At 40.3% G+C, this 23766-nt stretch overlaps 2 protein-coding genes across 2 annotated transcripts; both read left to right on the forward strand.

The window, feature by feature from the left end:
- The first annotated feature begins 997 nt into the window (after window positions 1-997).
- On the forward strand, window positions 998-16738 carry LOC131241010 (dol-P-Man:Man(6)GlcNAc(2)-PP-Dol alpha-1,2-mannosyltransferase). Its single transcript, XM_058239613.1, has 10 exons — window positions 998-1435; window positions 7587-7674; window positions 7845-8004; window positions 8279-8499; window positions 8894-9189; window positions 11658-11772; window positions 11872-12010; window positions 15111-15307; window positions 15399-15488; window positions 16324-16738. The coding sequence occupies exons 1-10, from the start codon at window positions 1158-1160 to the stop codon at window positions 16453-16455; spliced, it is 1716 nt and encodes a 571-aa protein (XP_058095596.1). The 5' UTR covers window positions 998-1157; the 3' UTR covers window positions 16456-16738.
- A 4458-nt stretch (window positions 16739-21196) lies between these two features.
- LOC131238734 (heavy metal-associated isoprenylated plant protein 28-like) lies at window positions 21197-23766 on the forward strand. The gene is made up of 3 exons (XM_058236343.1): window positions 21197-21287; window positions 21705-21780; window positions 22934-23766. Exons 1-3 carry the CDS (start codon window positions 21282-21284, stop codon window positions 23281-23283), a joined length of 432 nt encoding a protein of 143 aa, XP_058092326.1. The 5' UTR covers window positions 21197-21281; the 3' UTR covers window positions 23284-23766.

The raw sequence follows: 23766 nt of genomic DNA on the forward strand, positions 1-23766 counted from the left end.
AATGAACGGTTAAACAAAGCTGGCAAGTTGCTTGTCTGTGACCCTTACGTTTGTGGCCCACTTGAGATTTGGGATATTAAAGCAAACGAAGGATATCTTGCCTATTTTTGTAAGTATATTTAAAAGTTCCAATACACTCCAATATATCTCTCTTCCACTCTTTTAAGCATGATATTTGAATTTCAATGCATTTTATTTGCTATGGTCGTGAGCAAGTCACTGGCTCTAGTCTCTATATATGAAAGTAAATGTGAAATGAATTGGATTTACTAATTACCTTCATCTACATGCTCTCAAATACGTCGGAAATCTGGCATGCATTGAGACGACTTGCTACAAGATACGTCGGAGCTCTGGCAGTTTTACTTGGGTTTACTTTTCAATAACCAAAACCATTAATATGATAAGGCCATCAAAGGGATGAAGTAATCCAAATGAGAACTTTTGTTTGTTTAATTTTCACCGTGTAAGGTGATTCGGCGTATAGACGGACGGTTTGGATCATTGGAAGATGACCTGTATTCAAAGGCTACAGGCCCCAGGCATCGTATTTGAAATACATTAGAATGTTCCGAGCAAACTTATCTGGTTCGTTTTGCATCTGTCGCGACTTACTGTCCAGCGTATTCGCCAGCGACGGGGGCCCACTTGCTTAGTTAGTTCGATAGCTTGAACCGTCCATATTATTGTTACCACCATAAGAGTAAGTTATCATCCTACAATCAAGATTCATTGATGATCCTGTCCTTTGATTTTAAGAGTTGAACATGCGTTTACGGATACTGATGGTTATGATCTCCATTCAGCATAGTCATTATGGTTGCACGTAAAGCACAGAATCCAAGATGTGGTCGGTTTGGGTGATCGACAACTCGGCATGTGGCCCCACTGAAGGATGACACACGCTGGATCCTGAGTCGCGACGGATGCAAAACAAACTCCTCCTTGGTCTAAAAAGCGGCCAAAACCGAAACTTCTCTCGTTCAAAAGCGAAGCTGCGAAAAACCCCTCGGCTCTCTCTCTCTCTCAAACAAGCTTTTCTAAAAGGGAGAAGAGAGATTTTCATTACACAGAAGCTTTCCTAGAGGAGAACTCTCTCTCTCTCTCTCTCTCTCTCTCTCTCTCTCTATCTCTCTCTCTCTCTCTGTCTCTCTCTCATGGCTCTCGCCACCGCGAGGCAACGACGCCCTCCCACCTCATCTTCGCCTTCTACGGAGAGCTACACCAAGGAGGACAAACCACAGAAGAAATTGGACGGTGGAGAGAAGACGGATGGCGGATCCATGAGCTGGAAGCTCCCGTTCTTCGCACTGGTAATCCTCCGATACATGAGCGCGACATCCAACATCATACACGACTGCGACGAGGTCTTCAATTACTGGGAGCCTCTACATTTTCTCCTCTTCAAATCCGGATTCCAGACCTGGGAATACAGGTAAACCCTCATTCCATCTCTTTCAATTCTATTTTGAAGAGTCCAAGGTCGTTTTCTCGAGTCCAAGATCGTTTTCGTGTTCCTCATTCCAAGAACCTAGGTTAGGGTTTTGTCCGATCCCATGATCAGAATACCGCATTCCGTGTTATAGAACCTGGGCAAGGTTCAAACACCATGACGGTCCTGGTTCTGCAAAACACGCGTCGGCAACCACTTGATTCAGCTGGTTAGGGGTTGTTTGAGTAGGGTGATGATGAAATGTTGATACGGAAACCCCCATGGAAATCAGTCAACACGGAAAACAGTGGAAATGTTGGAAGGACTCGTGTCAATGTACCTTATTTGTTGTTCAGCTTGATTTCCGTGGAAATGAACCTAAGGGGCTGTTTGATTTTCCTAATTACGCTGTAAATACCTGCAAATGGCCCATCATTATTTCTTACCATTGTTTGGTCGAGGGAGAATTGCTGCCTCAAAACTGTGTGAATGATCTCTCCTAAAACAGGGAAGCCTGTGCATTTCTACTGATAAAAATCGTGAGGCTCACCGTGATGAATATGTCATATCCATGCTGTCCATTGGTTCCGCCAGCTCATTTTAGAGCTTGAGCAAAAAAATGAGGCAGATCCAAAGCTCAAATGGACCACACCACATGAAAGAGTGGTCTAAACAGACCTCAACTGTTGAAAGCTAAAACCTACCAAGGACCCACGTTGATGTTTATTTGTCATCCAACTTTTTCATAAGGTCATACTGACATGGATATATTAGCTTGATTCGAAACTTCTGTGGCCCCCAAGAAGTTATCAAAAGTAGGCAACCATTTCCCACTATTGACTGTGGTGTGGTTCAATTGAGGGGCTTAGGGTTGCACCCTTTGCTTCTACCAAAAAGGAAGAAGATTTGTTGTAAAAGTAGTACAAGCCCAAAGGTTGAGATTTCTTTTAAAGCCAGGAAGAATTGATGAAGGCCTGCAACCCACTGTAGGGCCCAACATGGGTTGATTTTGGACTGTTTATTTATAGATTTGGGGCCGAAGTATGAGGATTTGCAATTTATTATTTTGTGGAAAATATTGGAGCTGATTTAAAGATGTGATTGAAGATATATGAGCTCATTTGAAGATGTGATTGAATATTTGGAGGATTATTTCCTAAATTTGCTTTTAGTATTATTAGGCTTTTACTATCTTAGGTATATTAGATTGATTTAAAATCAACATCTTAGTCAGGGGATTCTCATTGAAGAGTCATTTAAGGCCTATGAAGGGAGGATGCTATAGGAGGTAGGCATTCCAATATTTTCTAATGAGTTTTTTGAAGTACTGCAAATTTGATATATCAATAAAGTTCTCTCCCTTTCTACTCAGTTCTTCTTGAGGGTGTACTCTTGTCCATTTCTTTACAATTTGGGTGTCGAGATCTCATCGATAAGATAACTGGGTTCCACCACCTATTTGCTTTTGATTGTTGATATGTTTGCTTGAGCTGTTTATCTTGTTTTGTCGGCTTATTGGTTGCATCTTTTATATTGTTGTAGCTTGTATTTCGGCTTTACTACCTCTCGGTTGGTAATAAATTATTAGGGAAGGTGCAGGTAAAGGATATGAAATCCATGAATATTGCGTTGTCAGGGAAGTGGCTTTGGAGATTCGGGGAGGAAGATGGAGCACTTTGGAAGGATGTTGTTAAAAGTAAATGTGGGTGCTCGGATGGAGGATGGTGGAATATGTATTCCTCTTCTTATAGAGTGTCAGCCTTATGGAAAGGGATATTATCTATTAAGTTGACGTTTGTGGAAGGGGTCTATTTTTCATTGGGGAATGGTGAAAGAATTTGGTTTTGGGAAGACCGATCTTTTACTCTAAAAATTGAATTCCCAAGGATCTTCAGGTTGGCCTTGAATCCTTCCATTAGGATTAGGGTGGCTGATTGTTTCTCTCGTATAGGAGGGACAATCGTCTAGGATCCCCCCTTATAGGTGATTTCTTTGTGATGAGGAGGTTGATGAATTTGTGGCGCTTCTTCACCGCATTCATCTTTATACTCCAAGCAGATCTGATCCAAATAAATTGATGTGGAAGGCCGACAAGTCGGGATCTTTCTCGATTAAATCCTTTTATACTATTGTTCACGGTGTTGATTCTTTTGGGGAGGTTGGGCACACTAAATTCATTTGGCATTATGATGTTCCCTCAAAGATTGTGGCCTTTGGGTGGTTGGTGGGTAGAAAGAAAGTGCTACCATCAACAACCTTTGGAAACAGGCTATGATGATTCCTAATATTTGTATCTTGTGTATGCGAGATGAGGAAACGGTGGACCGTCCCTTCATGCACTGCCCTTTTATCCCATTTGGGCTGATTTGTTGGGTTGTTTCATATTATGTGGTCTTTGTCGAATTCGGTGAACTCTTTATTAGTTGAGTGGCACAGAGTGCGGTTCTAGAAATAGGCAAATGTGTTGTGGGGGATGGCGCCCTTAACTATTTGGTGGGCCGTTTGGCAAGAAAGAAATGGTAGATGCTTTAGAAATGAAAGGAAATTGGCAGAAGGTACCTCTCATAAGGCTAGGATGTTGGTTGTTGAATGGGCTTCTTGTGTATCTAAATTAAGGGAATGTAATCTTGTGTTTCTTGGCTAGCCCTTAGGTCGCTCTCTCGGCATCCCCTTTGCTTGTAGTTTTTTTGCTTTTCTTCTCAATAAAATTTGAGTTATCTGTAAAAAAAATAAAAAATAAAAAATTATTGCTTGCATTCCAAAGAAACTCTCCAACTTTTGGTTATCATTGAACTCTCAATATTATTGTTTTCTCTGAAACTGGAAACCAAAAATTTCTAGGAAGCATAATTCATCTCTCCAAATTGATAAACGCTATGTTTGCAATATAGGTATTGCACTATGCACTGCCCCTTGGGATATGAAACATCATGGGAAACATTGAGAAATATTGCATCTATCGCATAATTTATCGCATTCTTAGGAGAACATTGGAGGAACTTAAAGAAATGGTGGAATTTTTCAATGAAAATTAATGAGATGTTAAAAACCACATGGCTACACACTTAGAACTCAAAAATTACCAAAAAGAAAAAAAAGAAAAAGAAAAAAAAGAAATGAAAAGGAAAAAGAAAAAGAAAAACTATGCATAATAGTTTTCCATTGTTTAGGGGACAAAACTATGCACTACAGCCATACGCAATACAATTATATCCAAAATGAGTTCATGACAAATGCAAGCAATAAAACACATAATACAATCAAAACCCAAAAAGAACAAAAATAATACATTGGTATTGGATCCACATAGAGTTACGAGCTGACTCGAAGAAAAAGAAAAAGAAACAGAAAAAAAAAAAAACTATGCATAATAGTTTTCCATTGTTTAGGGGACAAAACTATGCACATGGCCATAAGCGATACAAGCGATATAATTAGATCCAAAATGAGTTCATGACAAATGCAAGCAATAAAACACTTAATACAACCAAAAACCAAAAACAACAAAAATTATACATTGGTATTGGATCCACATGGGGTTAGAAGCTGACTCGAAGTCGTCGCCCCTATCTATACTAGGCTGCCATGATATTGTTGTTCCACATGGCTACAGTAATGTGCCCAGCCTATGAGGTTATGGCGCCCGACCATGTACTCTCTAACATAACGGTTGTACACATCCTCAACAATGTGTTCCAGTATGCGCATTGGTGGATACTAAGCATTCAATGTAACTATCACCATTGCTTCCAGTGGCACTGGCTATGGCTGGACACTTCCATACCGATATATGTATCCTAGATACATTTTTCTATAGTCATACCCCTATTTGTATCTGTGGTGTACTCATGTTTTGATTTCCCTTTTTTTTTTTTCCATCCATTTTTGCCTTTAAATTGAAATTCCTACTTGGAAGCATGTCAATGCAAGAAACACATGTATGATATGGATTTCTACTTGCTTTCTTATCAATCTAGTGAAAAATAAGTTTAAACAAACTTTTGTCTTTGTTGGGGCTCTGGCCCGAATCCACTTTTGGATCACTATTTTTCTACCAAATTCATGCTTTGATGCAAACAACTCAAGTGGAGTTGTTAAAAGTTAAAACACACCTAGAAACACACTCCCTATAAAATTGGGCAATTTTTTTTTCCTTTTTTCTTTTTCCTGAAATTTAATCAATATATCAAATTTCTATGTCAAATGCTGTCAAAATCGTTATCATATTGCAAATCGTAATAGGAGTTGAAGTGTACGATCGCGAACCTTATTGTAAATCATAAGTTTTTTTTTTTTTTCCTTTTGTCTCCAATTTTCTTAAAAGTTAAAAACTTTAAAAAAGTAACTTATTAAAAAACTCTTTAATCATCCATTTCCCATCTATATGCACGAAGAAAAGTAACAAATATCATGATATTGGCAATTGAGAACTTGTGCACGGTATACAGTGTTAAAAGCATTCTTGCATTGTCGTCAAATAGCATAAGTGATGATATGCGACCCAAGGGGCCTGAGGGCATATGTGATCACATAATCACATATGCCATTGCATAGGCCTCCAAAAAATTTACATTTTTTCATCGCCAAAGTGATCGCATAATCGCATATTCAATCGCATAATCGCATATGCCATCGCATTATCGCATATGCTATTGCATAATGCCTAATGGTCATAAAACCGTATGTGCTTCCAAAATTGCATATGCGATCGCATAAGTGATTATGCGATTGCATATGATAACACTCGATTCTTGTCTTTCCTTTATTTTTTGCCGTTCAAGTAATTTACCCTACAAAGCATACATGAGTCCTTTAATAATTTATGTTCTTGTACCTTTCTTGGGTGTAGAATCACGTTGGGAAAAGCAGCACTCGATTTTGTTGACCAGTGAAAAAGATTTCATATTTTTAATATCAGAATCTGCAAATCTCTCTCTCTCTCTCTCTCTCTCTCTCTCTCTCAAAAGAGAACATGATGTTTTTTCAATAGGGGAGGGCCTTTTACAAGTGCTAAGGATGCTTGTCTTTTCTTTATTTTTTGTGGTTTCAAGAAGTTTACCTTAAAATAAGTCATAGATCAATTTGGTGTCTCAACCAGTTAAGAGATAATAAATCATAAATAAAAGCTCCACAATTTAAAGTTGAAAAGAAGATTCATCATTTAATCTCTTATGAAGGATAGAATGAAACAATTCACCTATTTTAAAAAGATTAACCCCCGCCAATTTAAAAGCATAAAATGAAAGCCAAATGAAATTTGAAAAGAAGGGAACAAGTATAATAAATCATAGAATTGGTGGATTCATCTTAAAAGGGATTAAAATTGTTTTGCCTAAGATTCAACTTAAATCCTAAACCATAAAATAGGATTTTGACAACTATTGTCAATTGCTTCTGGCAAACTATCGTAAGTATCAATGAACACTTTGTATTTATTCAACTGAACTTGGTCCAGTGTATCGCAGACAATAATATCAATTTTGCGATATGTTGGCTGATTTTGATGATAATAACATTGATAGTAGGTAATTTTGTGTTCCCTTACAATTTTGTATCAATGACTAGCGATGCCAAAAAGTCGTCGTCGTTGTCATCATCATCATCTAAGCCTTATCCCAATTAATTGGGGTCGGCTACATGAATCTTGTTCCACCATTCCACTCTATCAAGGCTAGACCTTCAGTTAGACCATAGGTTATCAAGTCTTTTCTTACTACCTCCATCCACATCCTTTTGGGCCTTCCCCTTGCCCAATACAAAAACTGATACGAATCAGCGCCCATATTGTCTGTATTTGTGTGCATAAAAGAATCTAAAAAATATCAAATAAATCAGAAAAAATGAAACGTACCTGTTTTGATATTTATTTTGCATTTGCACTATGTTCTTACCTATGCATTGCCCTGCTTTGTGGTATGACTGTCTGTCTGTTTGTCCAATGCTGAATTCTGAGTTTTGACTTTTCTCAGTGGCTGTACTGACCTCAGTTTTAGAGTTTTAAGGTCTTTAGCATTTTGCAAATTAATTAATGCAAAAACATGGTGTGTTTGTGTAAGTGAAACATATATGATATAACGTATAGTTGATTTTTTTCTTGAGGATAGTTGCTTTGCTTCCAATTGCTGATAAGAGTGCATGCATATGTATATTGCAGTTCTCAGTTTGCTCTCCGGTCTTATCTCTACATTCTTTTTCACCAACTAGTGGCCATACCTGCTTCCTGGTTTTTCAGCGAGGAAAAAGTGAGTTGTTTTCACTCATTTCGAAGTATTTCTTGCGTCTTCTGCTTAGGTACTACTTTTTGTTACAAAAAAACTGCATCCTTTCAGTATACATGCAACAACTATAATGTATTTCCCTTTTCCCTTCAGTCTCTTCACCCATAACAAATACCAGCTTAATGTAATGTCAGGTTAAAGTGTTTTATTCGGTAAGACTCTTCCTTGGACTCATATCAGCAATCACAGAGACAGTTCTGATTGTGGCCCTTTCTAGGAGATATGGAAAACGGCTCGCTTCTTATGCACTCGCAATGCTATGCTTAACCAGCGGTTGTTTTTTTGCTAGTACAAGTGAGTGCACCACTTATCCTGTTCTACCTCAAGATGCAATCCTCTTTATACATGCTTCATGGCTAGTGAGCCAACTACATTGCAAGTATCCACGGGGATTAGTCTCACTTCAAAAGAGGTGGGGACACCCTATGTCTTCAAAAAAAAACACTACTTTGTACTCATTGCAATTTCATGTATTTTCTCTCACAAAAGGTTTGTTTTTTTTTTTTTTTTTAATTCATTTCTTTTCTTTATATATGGCTTAATCTGGCAATTGGGGTGCTTTTACCAGGTTTCTTGCCGAGTTCATTCTCCATGTATGCTGTCACTCTTTCATCAGCACTATTCCTTCTTGGGAAACCTGCAATGGCAGTTTCAGTAGCAGCTGCAGGGGTCCTCCTTGGTTGGCCATTCTCCATCCTAGCTGTTTTACCACTTACAATTTACTCCTTAGTTACTGGAAGATTCATCCGGGTGTTTCTTTCAGGCGCAGCAACTTCTCTTGCCACTCTTGTAAGTTAAACTAGTAGTGTTTAGAGGCATGGATAGTGACAAAAATGAAAATTAGAACTCTCAATGAAAAAATTGTGGGCCAATCTTTGGTGCCAGCATGAGCCGCCTGAGCTCAGCCAATTGAAGCCGTAAAATGTCCAGGACCTAGGCTTAGGCCAGGTCTCAACAGAAAAGAACAGTTATCAAACAAAGGTCTGTGCTTGGGCATGCCTATGATTCAACCTGAAAATCAGGTTCACTCCCTGCCCATGGCCTAAAACTGAGTCTGATTTCCAGCCCTTGTCTGGCTGGGCCTAGAAGCCAGTTGTGCCGGCCTGGCCCATTTATAGCAACTAGTTAAGGTTCTATTCTCGTTTTCTCATAGTTGCCCCTTCTACATTGTGGTTTCTTCCAGGCACTCTCAGTACTTATCGATTACTACTACTATGGGAAATGGACGTCATCTGTGCTTAATCTGTTGATATATAATGTCTTGGGAGGTGGCGAGAGCCATTTGTATGGGACTGAAGGGCCATTGTATTATTTGAGGAATGGATTTAATAATTTCAATTTTAGTTTCATTCTTGCATTACTGTTCTTGGGAATTCTGCCTATTGCAAGGAAAAAGTATGCCCCAGACCTGCTGGTGGTAGTCTCTCCAATTTATATCTGGTTGGCATTTATGTCGTTGCAGCCCCACAAAGAAGAAAGGTGAGAGCGCCTACCTTCCCCTTCTTCATAGATTTTTACAAGTCTCAGGGAGCGTTGCTTGTGAAAGTTGGTTTTCTGTATTTAGAGTTATGCCATCTCTTTTTTAATGTCGACTAATATCCAGTGCTATGAGATTGTAGACTGTCCTTTGTCTTTTATTTGTGTTTTAATTTACATAATTCTATTCATCATGTTATTTAACCCAAAAAAAAAAAAAAGAAAGAAAGAAAAAAAAACTGTTTTGCATATAGCTTTTATGCTAGAAGATCATTTGGAGTACTTCAGTTTAAAGGGATGGAATGACTCTCCTTAGGGTGCTACTAGTTTTCCTATACCATAGATATGGCTTGGCTTTGAATGTGAAGCACTGCGTTCTTGTTAGAAGAAAAAACTGCTTTCTTGACAAAAAATGTATCACTGATGTGGGAAAAAGTGAGGGAATTCAGGCAATTGCATCAAGATTTACATCCAGTCGGGAAGTTCGCAGGCTTAAAAATAAGCTCTCTCTCTCTTGGTAGTTTGAGCTGGTTATTCACGTGCCTTGATTATATTGATTTTGTGGTATCAACCAGATCATCACATCACTAGGATTTGATCAGAACAATGGCCTCCCAGAAAGTAGGGAGAGCGAAAGTGGCTCGTAAATTGGAAAGTGGATCAATTCTTGCATGGTAGTATGATTTTGAATGCGATAAACACTGAAAGTTTAAGTAACTGTAACTATATCGAGATGCCGCTGGTAGGGAAAAGGTTTGATGTAATTTGCATTTGCATGTTGAGAAATTTTGTGCATGCAAACATGGACTAGATGCAGAAATGTGTAACTAATAGTTCAGATTATAGATGTGTGTATGGATGGAGGTAGTGGTGCAACTCGGACTTCAAGAAGACCCAACCTGCAACCTGACCCGACTTGAATTTCAACTGTAGGTGTGCAACCCAAACCCAACCTGAAATCCTCTGTACTCAACCCCACCCAACCTGACCCAAATACATGGGATTGTTCCCAACCTGACCTGAATTGGGTCAACCCAAACTCACCCGATTTCCAATCAGATTGGAAATTTCCAACCCTAACCCAACCCGACCCCGAAAACCTGACCAAACGAGACCAAAACTCGGATTGCATTGGTCGTGTCCGGGTCCCAAGTTGCAGCCCTAGATGAAGGTATTGTAGGATTCTTCTCATCAGCAAACTTACTATTTAATGATGCACATGATTCGCTGCATGTGAAGTTCATGGTTCAGCGATTGGAACCTGATCTGATGGCCCTCAATGTGCATATGAGATTACTCAGGAATCTCCCAGAACTGATGATTGTAACCCTTCTATTGGTGGCCAACAAAGGAACAGTTAAGAGAAAAGGTACAGAAACTGTCCACATTCAATTGTAAATTTTCCAAATATCAAATGGTTTGGTTGTCCGATATAGGAGATTTGTGCAGTATCCATTACCACTGTGAGACATATCAGATCGATGGATTGTACTGCTGAAAAATGTGCACCACATGTGGGAATTTTGTGCTTCAACAAATTGTACATCTTGCTGATAAGGACCATGTAGTTCCTCTAATATGTGTATATAAAGGGTTGAGATAGCTTCAACTGTTCATTCTACAATATGCAACTGAAGTTTGGTGAAGCTGTGTTTTGCGTCTGCTTCTTCTTAAAGGGGTTGTAGCATTTGACTTATCATTGCATGAAATGAGAAGTGGGTATTGGCTTATAGGCGGTAATTTGTGAAGGTTAGTTTCGAGGTTACTAGGAAGGGGAGCTGCTCTGATACATGGTATGGGAATGGGTTAATGGTTCATTACCTCCTCCAATACATGGCACCTGCGGTATGATCATGTGGGTTGCTCTAGTATTATATGAAGTATATACTATATAATTTTATATATGAATTCATATTGCTATTTATATTTGGAAATGATGGATGCTAGTATTAGATGACTCCTCAAAAAATGTTATTAATATATATCCTGCATGCAATTTTTATAAGAAATGATGATTGTATCATATGGATGCTACTGCATAATCATAAATCTCTACATTCTAAGGCTACAGTCTACACATTATAATTTAATCAACAGCAAGACTATAGAACCATTATTTTGGGTCAGTAAAAATAGCTATATGAATCGAAAATGACCCAAAATCTGGATCGCATGATTTGGAATGGAAAAGATAGGGAACAGTAAATGATATAGGCACGCCTGATATCTTCCATTGTCATACAATTGAAGTATTTAGTTGATAAAGGTAGAATACAATGGTCATACTGATAATCTGTAGCATTTGAGCACTGATATTATTTATGGGTTTACCATCCTACATCATATCCTTGGTCGAGTTCTATCTTAAACCTTGTTCATGGATCAATCTGGGATTTTGCAACCAAAATATGGACCATCATTTTTCTAAAGTTAGGAAGGATTATTTAACTATCTGATGTCTGGCATCGCAGGTTCCTTTATCCAGTATACCCACTGATTTGTGTCGCTGCTGCAGCTGTCATTGAAAGCTTTCCAGATCTTTTCCGAGATAAGTTTGGAGTCATTGAAGATTCTCCAGTTGTTATGGTGAGAGCTTGTTCTGTCTTTGGCCTTTCAGTGCTGCAACTTGCATTCTCAATGATCAACCCCTGAATCCTGTCTCTTCTCCACATGTGCCCAAATCAGGTTGCGAAAATTCTCAGACCTGTGGTTCTTGGCCTCATATTATGCGCATCGCATGCTCGGACATTCTCATTGATGCATGGATACTCAGCACCTATGGAGATTTACAAGCATTTAGAACATCATGATGATGCTGGAGTAGGTGAGAACTGGTTTATTCTGCTTGCATTTTATCCCAGTAAAATCAGGAAGGTTTTAGTCTGTCAGTATTTCATGCAAATGTACTCAAATCACTGTTTGAAAAATGGGTCGTGCTCCAGTCATACTGGTGCCACTAACCTTACAGTGGTACCAGCCAAACATGAGGTCCATTGATATTTTCATGGAATCCAAACTGTCCATCAGATGTGTCACCTTAAAACATTATGCCCCCGTATCCGTATCGGTTTTGGAGGGCACCGTTACGCCAACCGATACCGATACGGGACACTTTGATATAGAATCCTGGCTGTTCATGCCCTTCATCCAGGCTAGATGAATGGCCAGGACACAAATCAGGCTGTTTTACAACTCAAGTCTGCCCCTTTGGAATTAAAGGGTGGGTGTTCCCCCCCATCTTGTTCCCTTTGCTGTGGCACATTTGAATCAGGCTGAGTATTGGGCCATAGAGCTTTTTTGAGGTGACTTGTTTGATGGATAGGTTGGATGGCACACATACTTTGTGTGGGCCCCACATCTGGCCAGTACCACTGTAAGCTTATGTTAGTACTGCGTCGTATGCCTTTAAAAATAAAAAAATAAAAATACTAAACATACCTGTTTTCCTTTATTTTCTTCTTCTTCTCTTTCTTCTTCTTCTTCTTAGGTCTGGTGTTTCTGGGATTATTGATGGCGGCTTTTCCTTTCTCTTCTTCTTCCTCTTCCTCTGGCATCTCTCTCTCTCTCTCTCTGCTTCTCCACTATTCCTTCTTCCCTCTCCTTTCTTCTCTCTTTCCCTCTTTTCTTTTCGACGTCTTGTCTCTATCATATGTATTTTTCTTTTTTTTTTCCTTGGCACGACTGCTTGATGATATTTTGTTTTCTTCCACTCCATGCGAGTTGTACGAACGGCTCAAGGAGATCAAAGTTACGTGGGCTCCAGTGATGTATTTATTACATCTACGCCGTAGATTTTGAGAGGTCATTTTAGAGCATACCCCAAAGAATGAATTATATCTAGCGTATCGGGAGGACAAAAATGGCAGATAAATTTTCACGTAAAAAATTCTAGGCCCTAAGTTATTTTCCATCCGTTTGCCGTATTGTGGCGGGGATAACCCTGATTTTCCTTTGGCGTTGTTTGTCATGTACTACCGGGCAGTGGATTTACAAGGGTTTTGGTGAATGGGAAATAACATTATTCAATGTACATACGTTTTAAGTGTTTTTTAATACCACTAAACATTTTGTCAAGGACCATTGTTTTCTACAATATCACTAAATTTTTTTTTTTGTCTATCTCTTCTATTCGAATATTTCTGGCCGTTCCGAAAATTGCAATTACAAGAATCCCGAATAATCTTTGGGGGAACCCCTTGACACATTTTGTTTTAGAGTTTCCTACAAGGGTCATTTTGATGCTTTTATATCCGGTCAACTTCTTGCTCCCCAAAATTTTCATCGTAGGCAAAAGTGGAAAAGTTAAAGTCACAGTGATTAGAAGGGTGGGGGGAAACTCCACCTAATCTGATTGGATCAAACCTGAGTGGGCCCCACCATGATGTATATATTTTATGCATGTCGTCCATCCATTTTGCCACGTCATTTTACATCAGGATCTAAAAAATTAATAATATCCAAATCTCATGTGGACCACACCATGGAAACAGTGGTTATAGAATGCTCACCGTTAAAAATTTCTTAAGGTCCATTGTAATGTTTATTTTCAATCTAACTTATTAATTGAGTCACGCTGACGTGAATGAAGAGAAAACACACATGTCACCTTAATCTAAAACTTTTGTAGCCTCTAATAAATTTTTAATGGTGAACGTTTAATTAGTGTTGTTTCTTATGGTGCAGTCCACCTGAGCTTTGGATGTGCCTCATTTTTGGGCTCATGCCCTAAAATTATTTGGCAAAATGGATGGACGGTGTGGATATAACACATTCATCACGGGTGGGGCCCAAAAAACTTTGACACGTGTGCTACACTTCACAATCTGAGTCCTGCCTAATTCGAGCCTTAAAAAATTGTACACGAGACATATATTAACTTAAAATTTAGCAATTAAATTATGAACTGCAATTGCTAACTAACAATGCCAAAATCAAATTGTTTGAATAGTTTTAATTGTTAATTTGTGGACTTTTATTTTTTAAAATAGGGTCTTTTGATTTTTTTTCATGATTCACTATCCAATAAATGTCCACAAATTCATAAGTGGGATAATGACAATAAATTGCATGAATTTGAGGCCGATTTGGTGTATAGATTGGTCCTCCAAGTCAGCCCCAAATTGACAACGCCATCTACCTAAATTTAATTTCATTTTTTTTAAGAACTATTGGGAGAAATGATATCAAGTTGTTAAATATATAAATTAAATATTTAAAAAATTAAATATATAAATTTTGTAGTCAAATTCAGGTTATCTGGTTCATAAATTCATTAGACAGTTCGATACAACTTCTCACTAAAGAGTGGACCGTTACACCACCATAAACATGTTCCAATTTATAAATGAATGCATATTTGGAATGCTTAGAATATTATGGATTTAATCTATATTTTTTCATTTTTTTTTAGCAAAAAATTTTTTTTGCACCGCTATGGGCCGTTACGCCCCTGTATCGCCGTTACGCCCCCGTATCCGTATCGGTTTTGGAGGGCACCGTTACGCCAACCGATACCGATACGGGACACTTTGATATAGAATCCTGGCTGTTCATGCCCTTCATCCAGGCTAGATGAATGGCCAGGACACAAATCAGGCTGTTTTACAACTCAAGTCTGCCCCTTTGGAATAAAAGGGTGGGTGTTCCCCCCCATCTTGTTCCCTTTGCTGTGGTACATTTGAATCAGGCTGAGTATTGGGCCGTAGAGTTTTTTTGAGGTGACTTGTTTGATGGATAGGTTGGATGGCACACATACTTTGTGTGGGCCCCACATCTGGCCAGTACCGCTACAAGGTTAGGGTGGTTGGTACCAATACCACTGGAGTGTTCCCCTTGAAAAACTGCATGATTTTAGTTTCTTAAATGTTGATCTGATGACTGATGCTCTGTTATTGTTATTGTTGTTGTTGTTTTCTTTTGTAAAGGTTCTACGCTTTGTGTTGGAAGCGAATGGCATAGGTTTCCTTCATCTTTTTTCATCCCTTCACATGTGGGCGAAGTACGATGGATTGATGATGGTTTCCAAGGGCTTCTTCCATTTCCATTCAATTCAACTCTTGGAGGAACTGCAGCAGCGCCACCTTATTTCAACAATAAGAACAAGGCATCTAATGAGCAATATGTAATTGCAGTTTCCTTATACTATGCTCATTTTCCCATTGCATGTCCCTCCCTTCTTATTGTGCATCCTGATGATTCGGTTGATGTCACAGCTCAGGGATCTTGATGCCTGTACTTTCCTGGTGGAGCTGGATCTGAAGCGGCCATATGCTACCCGAGGAAGTGATTTATCGACGTGGGAGGTAAGGCTCAATTTCAAGGGGAAATACTAGCTCCTAAGTCTCACCAGGTGTACGTTTTATGGTGCCCATGGTTCAATGATTCAGACATGTCACTTGGATTGGGTCCTCTGTGGATGGGGAATTCCCCTAAAAGCCTCCCACATTGGAAGATTCATTACTTGATTACCCTTTGATTAGGGCCTATGGTGTCTGCTGGAGAGTTTTAGGCATTCCAATCAGATTGATGGCTGAGATCGTTGAACCATTGCAACCCAGTGTACGGAGTCACGGGCCTCAGCAGAAGGCTTGCTGAGGGCTCATGATACAATTCTTTATATAATCCAAAGGGGAGTATTTGATATGTTTGGCAGAGTATGGTGCTTGATATGCAGGCACTCAGAAATTGTATACGGGGCATATGCTAACTCAAATTAAACCAAGTTTCGGAACTCACTGTCTCTTAGTTGCAGTCCGAAATGAGATTGGTTGAGCAATCCTAACTTGCAACCTGTGGACACTTGTTTATTGAAATAGGACTGTTGGATACTTTTCATTTTAAACTGTTCAATAGATGTCCACCAATCCGATAGCTTGATAATCAAGTAAGCCTAATTTTTGGTTCATGATCCATCTAAACGGGAACCCATAATTTGGACGGTTTACTTTCACCTGTATGACATTCTATGCAATATCCAAGCAACTTCTAATTGCCTGCATATAATCCATCACACTCTGTTGAAGTATCAAAGTTTTTTATTTTTTTTGGTTCCTTCTCTAATCTAGATTCCATTCCGTTTGCCTCATGTTATAACTCTGTTCTTCATCCTCATGGCTATATAAATCTTGCAATTTTCAGACCGTTGCTGCGATACACTATCTAGACAGGGAGATGTCACCCGCTATGTATCGGTCATTCTTCATCCCATATCTGTGGCAAGCAAAGAATGTGTTTGGCCTGTACAAATTGCTTAGGAGAATACCAAAGTGACACAGGATAATGCGTAATTACCTCCCGTGGAAATAGTTGCAAATTCACCATTTTGGGGATAGAGGGGCAATGCAACCCCACCATGCTACTGTTTGGAAGTCCAATCATCCTCTCTGCAACTGCTTGTAGCTTTTAGGTTGATTTTGTAATGGTATGCTAACTGGATTCTCTTATTCCATCACAGACTGACCAGCTTAACCAAATGGGGATGTTGTCCTGAAGTTTTGTTATCTGGAGAATTGTAGACTGGCCATTTTGTTACTCAATGCTCGCAGTTGAATCAGTTCGACTCCCCCCCCTCCAGTGAGGAGAGGTTGTGACCTCAAATCCTGTTGTTACCAGTTTGGCCTCTTCCTGTCCCATCCACTCATAAAAATTCTTTTTCCTACGTGAACACTTGATCTATCCATCGGTTAAGTGGGCCACACATGCACAAAGAAATAGGCATATTGGAGGAATGAAATCAATGGTCTTCATTCAAAATGCATGGTGTTACCTAACCAAGGATTGGAATGATGTTTGTAAGATGTGGCACAACTACATATGAAGGTGGGTTGGGCGGGGTAGGTCTAAAATGCCTTGAGCCCAATACCCAGCTTGAATATTGACCGTGCCATACATCGCGGGCCTAAGCTCGGCCCATTGGGTTTGTTTGGTTGCCCCAAATTTCATGAAATCTAATGAGTTTTGCACCGGATTAGACTGATTGACAACATCAACAACAATTCTGGTTAAACCATTTTTAAATGGTTGCATTCTCTATTGTGCAATTTAAATACGTGCTTCCCACTTTGCAGAGGATTCAGGTCGCTTTGTTGTTTGTCAACAACAGCTGCAGGTAGCCCGTGAAACAAAAAGCTGTGGGGCCCACAGTAGTGCTTGTGTGACATCCACTCTGTCCATTGTTTGTGCGGGCGGCAGCCTGAAATAACGTCGGTCTAAAATTCAAGTGGGCCACGCCATGGGAAAGGTGGAGAGATGAGGATGCATACCACTGGAAACTTATTGGGCGGCAGTGAAGTTTTGGACCAGTCTATGTTTGGTTTTTCTGTCATCTATGTGAGACACAATGAACGGTTTGGATGGAATATAAATATCAAGTTGGCCCCAAGAAGGCTTGAACGTTGGGCGTCCCGTCCTCTCCTCGCCATTCCTCATGCTACCTGAAAGAACAGGATGATAGGCCCATAAGAGCTGATGGTATTTACATGATCATGGAACACGTAACCTAGATCCAATCCGTTCATCATATGCGACCTTCTGTCTTGATAGACGTGAATTGCCTGTTGGAAGCTACATGGGGCTCATAGAGATGCCCGTGACAAATCCACTCCTTCCTTCAGTTCACAATAGGACAGGAGTCCAAAAAAACAGCTCCAAAGCTCAGGTGGGACACACCACACGAAACAGTGAGAACGGAACGTACACCCACCGTAGAAACCTTCCTGGAGCAGACCATGATGTTTAGATGCCAACCAAACCGTTCATAATGCTATTACCACTCAGATAAACTGCAGGCATGCAAAATATCTGTGGGTCCTGCAAAATTTCCAATAGTGAGGTTCAATCCCTGATGTTTGGTGTTGCGTAGCCCACCAGAGTTTTGAATCTGCATGATTTTTGGACTCCTGTCCTATTGTGAACTGATGAACGGAGTGTATTTGTCACCGGAATCTCTTTGGGCCCCACATAGCTTCCGAACACAGGGAGTTCCTGAGGATATGATCACAAGCAATTCGCATCTTGTCTTTACGCCCTTATCAAAATTAAATCTCATCTGCTTAAACATGTGCCCTACATCTAAATTCACGGCCCACCTGATCATATTAGCCACGTCCAAAAAATGGGGTCACATGAGAATTAGCATACAACACGTCTCGAATCGCGCGATATATTAAGAAATACAAAAAAATTGACACGCGTACATACTACTGTCGCACACGTGGCATTTCAAGCGAGAAAGTCGAGTTGTAGTAGACACGTTAGTACGGACATCATATAACTGTCGGGATTATGGGGTGCCAAAATTTTAAAATTACTCACAGATGGACGATCTATCCGTCTGATCAGAGCTCTTAAAAGCAACGGTGGGAAAGAAAACGGTTGACGGTCCAACGTTCGGTACTTAGAAATGATGTATTTGATTGGAAAATAAGTGTGATTCTGAAATACTGGCCATCCATTGTAGGGCCTACTAGATGGACGTCTTTGATTGATATGTCGCTCTTACAAGTCTCATTTACACGAACGGATCCACAATTCTTTCAATAGATGAGATCTGAGAAATTGGCGATAAATTGGCGTTTATTTACCACAGACAAGATCCGCTACGGTCGCCGGTCGGTACATCCCTCCAAGCTGGCTTGGCAAGCACGGAAACGTATTGGCTACTCCCCCTGCCACCAGCCAATGGCTGATGGTCGGTGCTCCGTAGGACCCACCATGATGTATGTGTTTGATTCACGCTGTCCATATATTTTTATAGACCAATATATGTTGTAGGACCAAAAATTAGGTATATCCCAATCTCAAGATGACCACATTACAAGAAAAAATGTTGAATGAACTTCAATCATTAAAAACTTTTTAGGGGCCATAAAAGTTTTGGGTCAAGCTGATCTTTGTTTTTTCCCATCATCTGGGTCTGTATGACCTAATCAACAGATTGGATGTCAAACCAACAGTACAGTGGGCCTTAAGATGATTTTAATGGTGGATATCCAATCACTATTGTTTTCCTATGGTGTGGTCCACCTGAGATTTATATCCTCCCAATCCAAGGAATCTCTCTTCCTTCCATGCGTACTTGTGCGGCTCGCTCGCGTGAGTTCAGCATATTCTTACGGACACACGTAGCAGAACTTGAGAGATCCTAGCCGCTCATTAGATGTTTTCCGACGTGTCAATTCCATGGACCAAAAATTAGATTTCTTTAATCATCAGATGAATAACATGCACATTAAAGTGTGGACTGCGCCTGTGTAAGATATGATTAAACCAGAATTACTTTTTTAGTATAAGAAGCTATCAATTACCCCACCCGATGAACGATGAAGATCTATTACAACAGCGGTACATTGGTAGATGCACCCTCTAATTCCTTCAAACTCACGCGCGCGGTCCCACTTGTTTTCCTCTATCAAGCACTAAGCACAAGCGCATCTCACCTGCCAATTTATCATCTGATTAGGTATCCGGAACGTTTGTAAGGTGGCCCCCAGTACGGATATTTCCTCTACTGAAAATCGATGCAGTCCACTCATTAGGTTAGTAAAACATTCACGTGGAATCTAGACATTTTGTTGTTACTTCATTAACCGTCCATTACTTCGGTCCTATGTAACCCATTCAACGAAATCAAGGGTCTATTTTTTTATTTTTTTATTTTTAACTAAAGAATGTATACGATGGGAATACCTTATGAACGTACCGGATCGCCTATATGGATTCACCAAGGTCGTTGGATACCTGACTGTGGGGCCCACCTTGATGTATTAACATACACCCACGCTGTCCATCCGTTTTGAAAGCTCATTTTAGGGATTGTTACCAAAATATGAAGTATATCCAATTCTTATGTGGACCACACCACAGGAAAAAATGGTGATTGAATACCCACCATTTAAAATATCTTGGAGGCCACCGGAATGTTTATTTTCAATCTAAACTGTTGATTAGGTCACACATATCTCGATGAAGAGATGACACAAATATCATTGGTATAAAAACTTTTGTGGCCCACGGGGAGTTTTTAATGGTCTATCACCACTGTCAGGTTAGGATCTGCTTCATTTTTGGTATCATGTCCTAAAATGACCTGTGAAAACGGATCGACAGCGTGGATGTGAGGAACCTGCAACACGGTGGGACCCATAGTCAGAGATCCAACCTCGCAAGGGAGCGCGTACGACAAAAGGCCGTGTAACGTCTACTCGTTCCATCGGTTTCAACAGCTCATGTGAGGGTGCGGGCAAGCAGATTCAAAATTCAAAAGTTGGCTACGCGGAGGAAACAGTGGGAGATGGATACCAATCTTCATATGGCCAGTCATGATGTTTCTACGCCATCCAAGCCGTTCATAACGTGATTCCCATCACCCACACCAGGATGAAGGGAAAAAACAAAATACCAACGTGAGGTGTCCAAGAAGGTTTCAACTTTCCGCATCCCGATTCCACTTTTCACTTTGGTGAGGCCCATATGAGTATTGGATAATCATGATTTTTGGTATAACATCCTAACATGATTTGAGTAAACTGATGGACGGAGTGGATGTCACAAATACTTCTCGATGGGCCCACAGTGATATTTGATGCACCGCTCCCTACGACGTGTTGGACGATATTCGCATCCATCTCACTCTCTTGGAGCCGTTACCAAGGAAAACGTGGCAAGTTTTTATTGGTTTGAGAAGTTTCTGCTCACGGAAGGGAGAACGGCGAGGTTTCGTCGTTCGTTCGATACGCGTTGGCTCAGGTGGCAAGCAATATCGACAAAAGTCGGTGCAGTTTAATAATTAAAAAAAGACGGATATCTTGACCCTTAAAATTGTTAGTTTCAAACCATAAAAGCAACTTGGTTCGTTAAAAGCCCTCGTAAGAGAAAACTCTTATGACGAAATTATCCTTTTTAGGTGTGGAATATCAACTTAAGGGGTAGAAATATCAGTTTCCTCCAAAACAAATCTAATGATTACACCACCCCATTAAAAGCGTCTATATATAGGAAGACGCTCTCTCACAACGAGCATCCATCTATCAAGCTTGCAATCAAAGAGTGCATACACAGATACTCCGTATATCAGCTCCGCAGTTCCCAATCCCAACATGACGGTTAGCACAGCAATTTTCTTCTCATTTCCCATGTTTCCTTCCGTAGTATATACACTGAGTTTTGGTGTATACACTATACGCTCGCACTCTTGAGTGAGTGTTCAATGGGTGGGATATCTTTCAATGGGCCATACTTCAAAACTCCCAGAGATCAAATGTTCTTAGCCGTTGATGGTAAAAAAAAAGGCTATGGATGAATGGTCCACCAACGTGGTCCCTCAATCCGATGGTTAGGATTATTTGATCATTGATGTTTTCGGGTCATGGTTCATTAGGTAACCCGTCGATTGGATGGTTCTTATTGGACGGAGACGTACACTTAAATGTGCAGTCGCTGATGAACTTGGTGTAGTGGCCCATTATTGTAGTTTTCATCAACATGTATAAATGCTGAATCAACGGTTTGTATGTCTTCAGATAGTAGAGATGAGGGTGCATATGGATTGCGCTGGATGTGAGAGCAAGATAAAGAAGGCTCTTCAGAAACTAGAAGGTAACGTTTAAAAATTGAGTATTCCTTTTTCAACATGTTATGTTTACAGATGGCCTGAATTAGCCCAGGCCCATCTTATATTGGGTAGCAATGGGCCAGGTGGAAAGGGCGATTGGGTTAGGGAAGTTGGAATGGGGGCCGGAATGGGCTTGAAATCTAGGCCTGGTGTTTGGGTTGGGCTTGGGCCTATTTACAAGTGGGCCACCATTATATAAAAAGAATGGATGATTTAAAGAAACTTATTAGTGGTTCCTATTCACCATACAGGTGTAGTTTAATGACACTCGTTGGATCTGACTCATATTTTAACGGTCGGCACTATTCTTATGATGGGTCCCATCGAAGATGGAAGATACCCTTAAAATTCTTTGATCGGACCATTTCAGAACTTTGATCATTTAAATATTTTCCTTGTAGTTCCAGCCTGGCCTGGCCTCGCAAAGCTAAGGCCAGGCCAGGACTTAAGGGATGAGGTTTGGGCTAAGACCAACCTTAACCTAGCTGGACGAGGATTGCATCCTACCCCTGCCTGTCTAGCCCCGGATGGGCAGTTCTGTGGGTGGGCCCACCGTGATGTATCTTTTTATTCACACAGTCCATCAATTCTCTCAAATCATTTTAAGGTATGTGCACAAAAATGAAGGAGATCCTACGCTCAAGTGGACCACACCAAATAATAAGCATTGGTTGCATTAAATGCAAGAGTCATCTTTGGTGTGGTCCATGTAAGAGTTGGATCTCCCTCATTTTTGTTCTCATACCTTAAAATGATACGAGAGAAGGGATGGACAGCATGGATAAACAGATACATCATGGTGGGCCCACTCACAAAACTGCCCATTCGTTGCTAGAGAGGGCGGGGTAGGACGCAATCTGCGTCCAGCCTAGCCAAAACCTGGCCCATTGCCATCCGTAGTTTCAGATGACCCAATTGACAAGTTATCTGGGCCCAAACTCATCGAGGCGCATCTTGACTAGTCCAACATCTTTTAGAGTGTTGGATTGGCCATGTTTATTTATTGAGCTAGCTAGTTGAAATGGGCCTCTTGAAGGTGGACCCGACCCAGCCCACCTACAAAAAAAGAGGATATTCTCTTGTTATATATTATAGTGTAGTAACGTGGTTTATGCATGCATGATGTATTTGATTCAGGGATTGATGACATTGACATAGACATGGGGATGCAAAAGGTGACCGTTACCGGGTGGGCCGATCAGAAAAAGGTTCTCAAAGCCGTTAGGAAGACAGGAAGGCGAGCCGAGCTATGGCCATTCCCATACAATCCAGAATACCATCCATACACACATTACAACCATCATCAACATCATCAAAGCCACCATCTAACCTACATTGCCCCATCATCTTCTTACAACTACTACAAGCACGGCTACGATGATCCAGATCATGGTTACTATCGCCGGCCCTTGCATTCCACCATCTTGGATGAAAGGGCTAGTGCAATGTTCAGTGATGAAAATCCAAATGCGTGTTTTATCATGTGAGTAGTGGCATGCATGCATGCATATGTAGAGTTCATGGCCACATGCGTGTGGATGTATGTGTGATTTTATTTTTGATTGAGGTGTAAAAACAATATGTGGATTTTGGTTTTATTTTTGCCTTTGTTTTTTTGAGAAACACATGCACGTGCTTGTGCAAGATCTGAGTCCTTCATTGGGTGGGCCCCCAGATGTAGTTTTCTCGAAGGATCTTCACACTAAAAATCAGGCCATTCACATCTCAAATGGGCCACAGCATACCAAAACAAATGAATGGCTAGAAATAAAATGAGTAACTGTCAGTTTACTTGGCCCACTTGAAGAGTGAAATTATTTGATTTTCAGGCAGAAGATCTAAGCATTATTTGTAAACTTATGGAAAGCTCGGATCTCACACACGTGTATCATTTTCGCACGTTGCCTGCTTGTGAATGTGAACGGCTCCGCATGAAAAGAAGTCTATTAATTTGATAGCTAGGATTATCT

Source organism: Magnolia sinica, chromosome 3, assembly GCF_029962835.1.
Source record: "Magnolia sinica isolate HGM2019 chromosome 3, MsV1, whole genome shotgun sequence".
Classification (NCBI taxonomy): Eukaryota; Viridiplantae; Streptophyta; class Magnoliopsida; order Magnoliales; family Magnoliaceae; genus Magnolia; species Magnolia sinica.

What these genes read in the sequence shown, in the direction of transcription:
- LOC131241010 (XM_058239613.1), top strand. Translation starts at nt 1,158, where the DNA reads ATGGCTCTCGCCACCGCGAGGCAACGACGCCCTCCCACCTCATCTTCG. An exon ending in CAACTTCTCTTGCCACTCTT is followed by an intron (nt 8,500 to 8,893) that starts GTAAGTTAAACT and finishes GGTTTCTTCCAG; the next exon opens with GCACTCTCAGTACTTATCGA. An exon ending in GTGATTTATCGACGTGGGAG is followed by an intron (nt 15,489 to 16,323) that starts GTAAGGCTCAAT and finishes TGCAATTTTCAG; the next exon opens with ACCGTTGCTGCGATACACTA.
- LOC131238734 (XM_058236343.1), top strand. An exon ending in GGCTCTTCAGAAACTAGAAG is followed by an intron (nt 21,781 to 22,933) that starts GTAACGTTTAAA and finishes TATTTGATTCAG; the next exon opens with GGATTGATGACATTGACATA.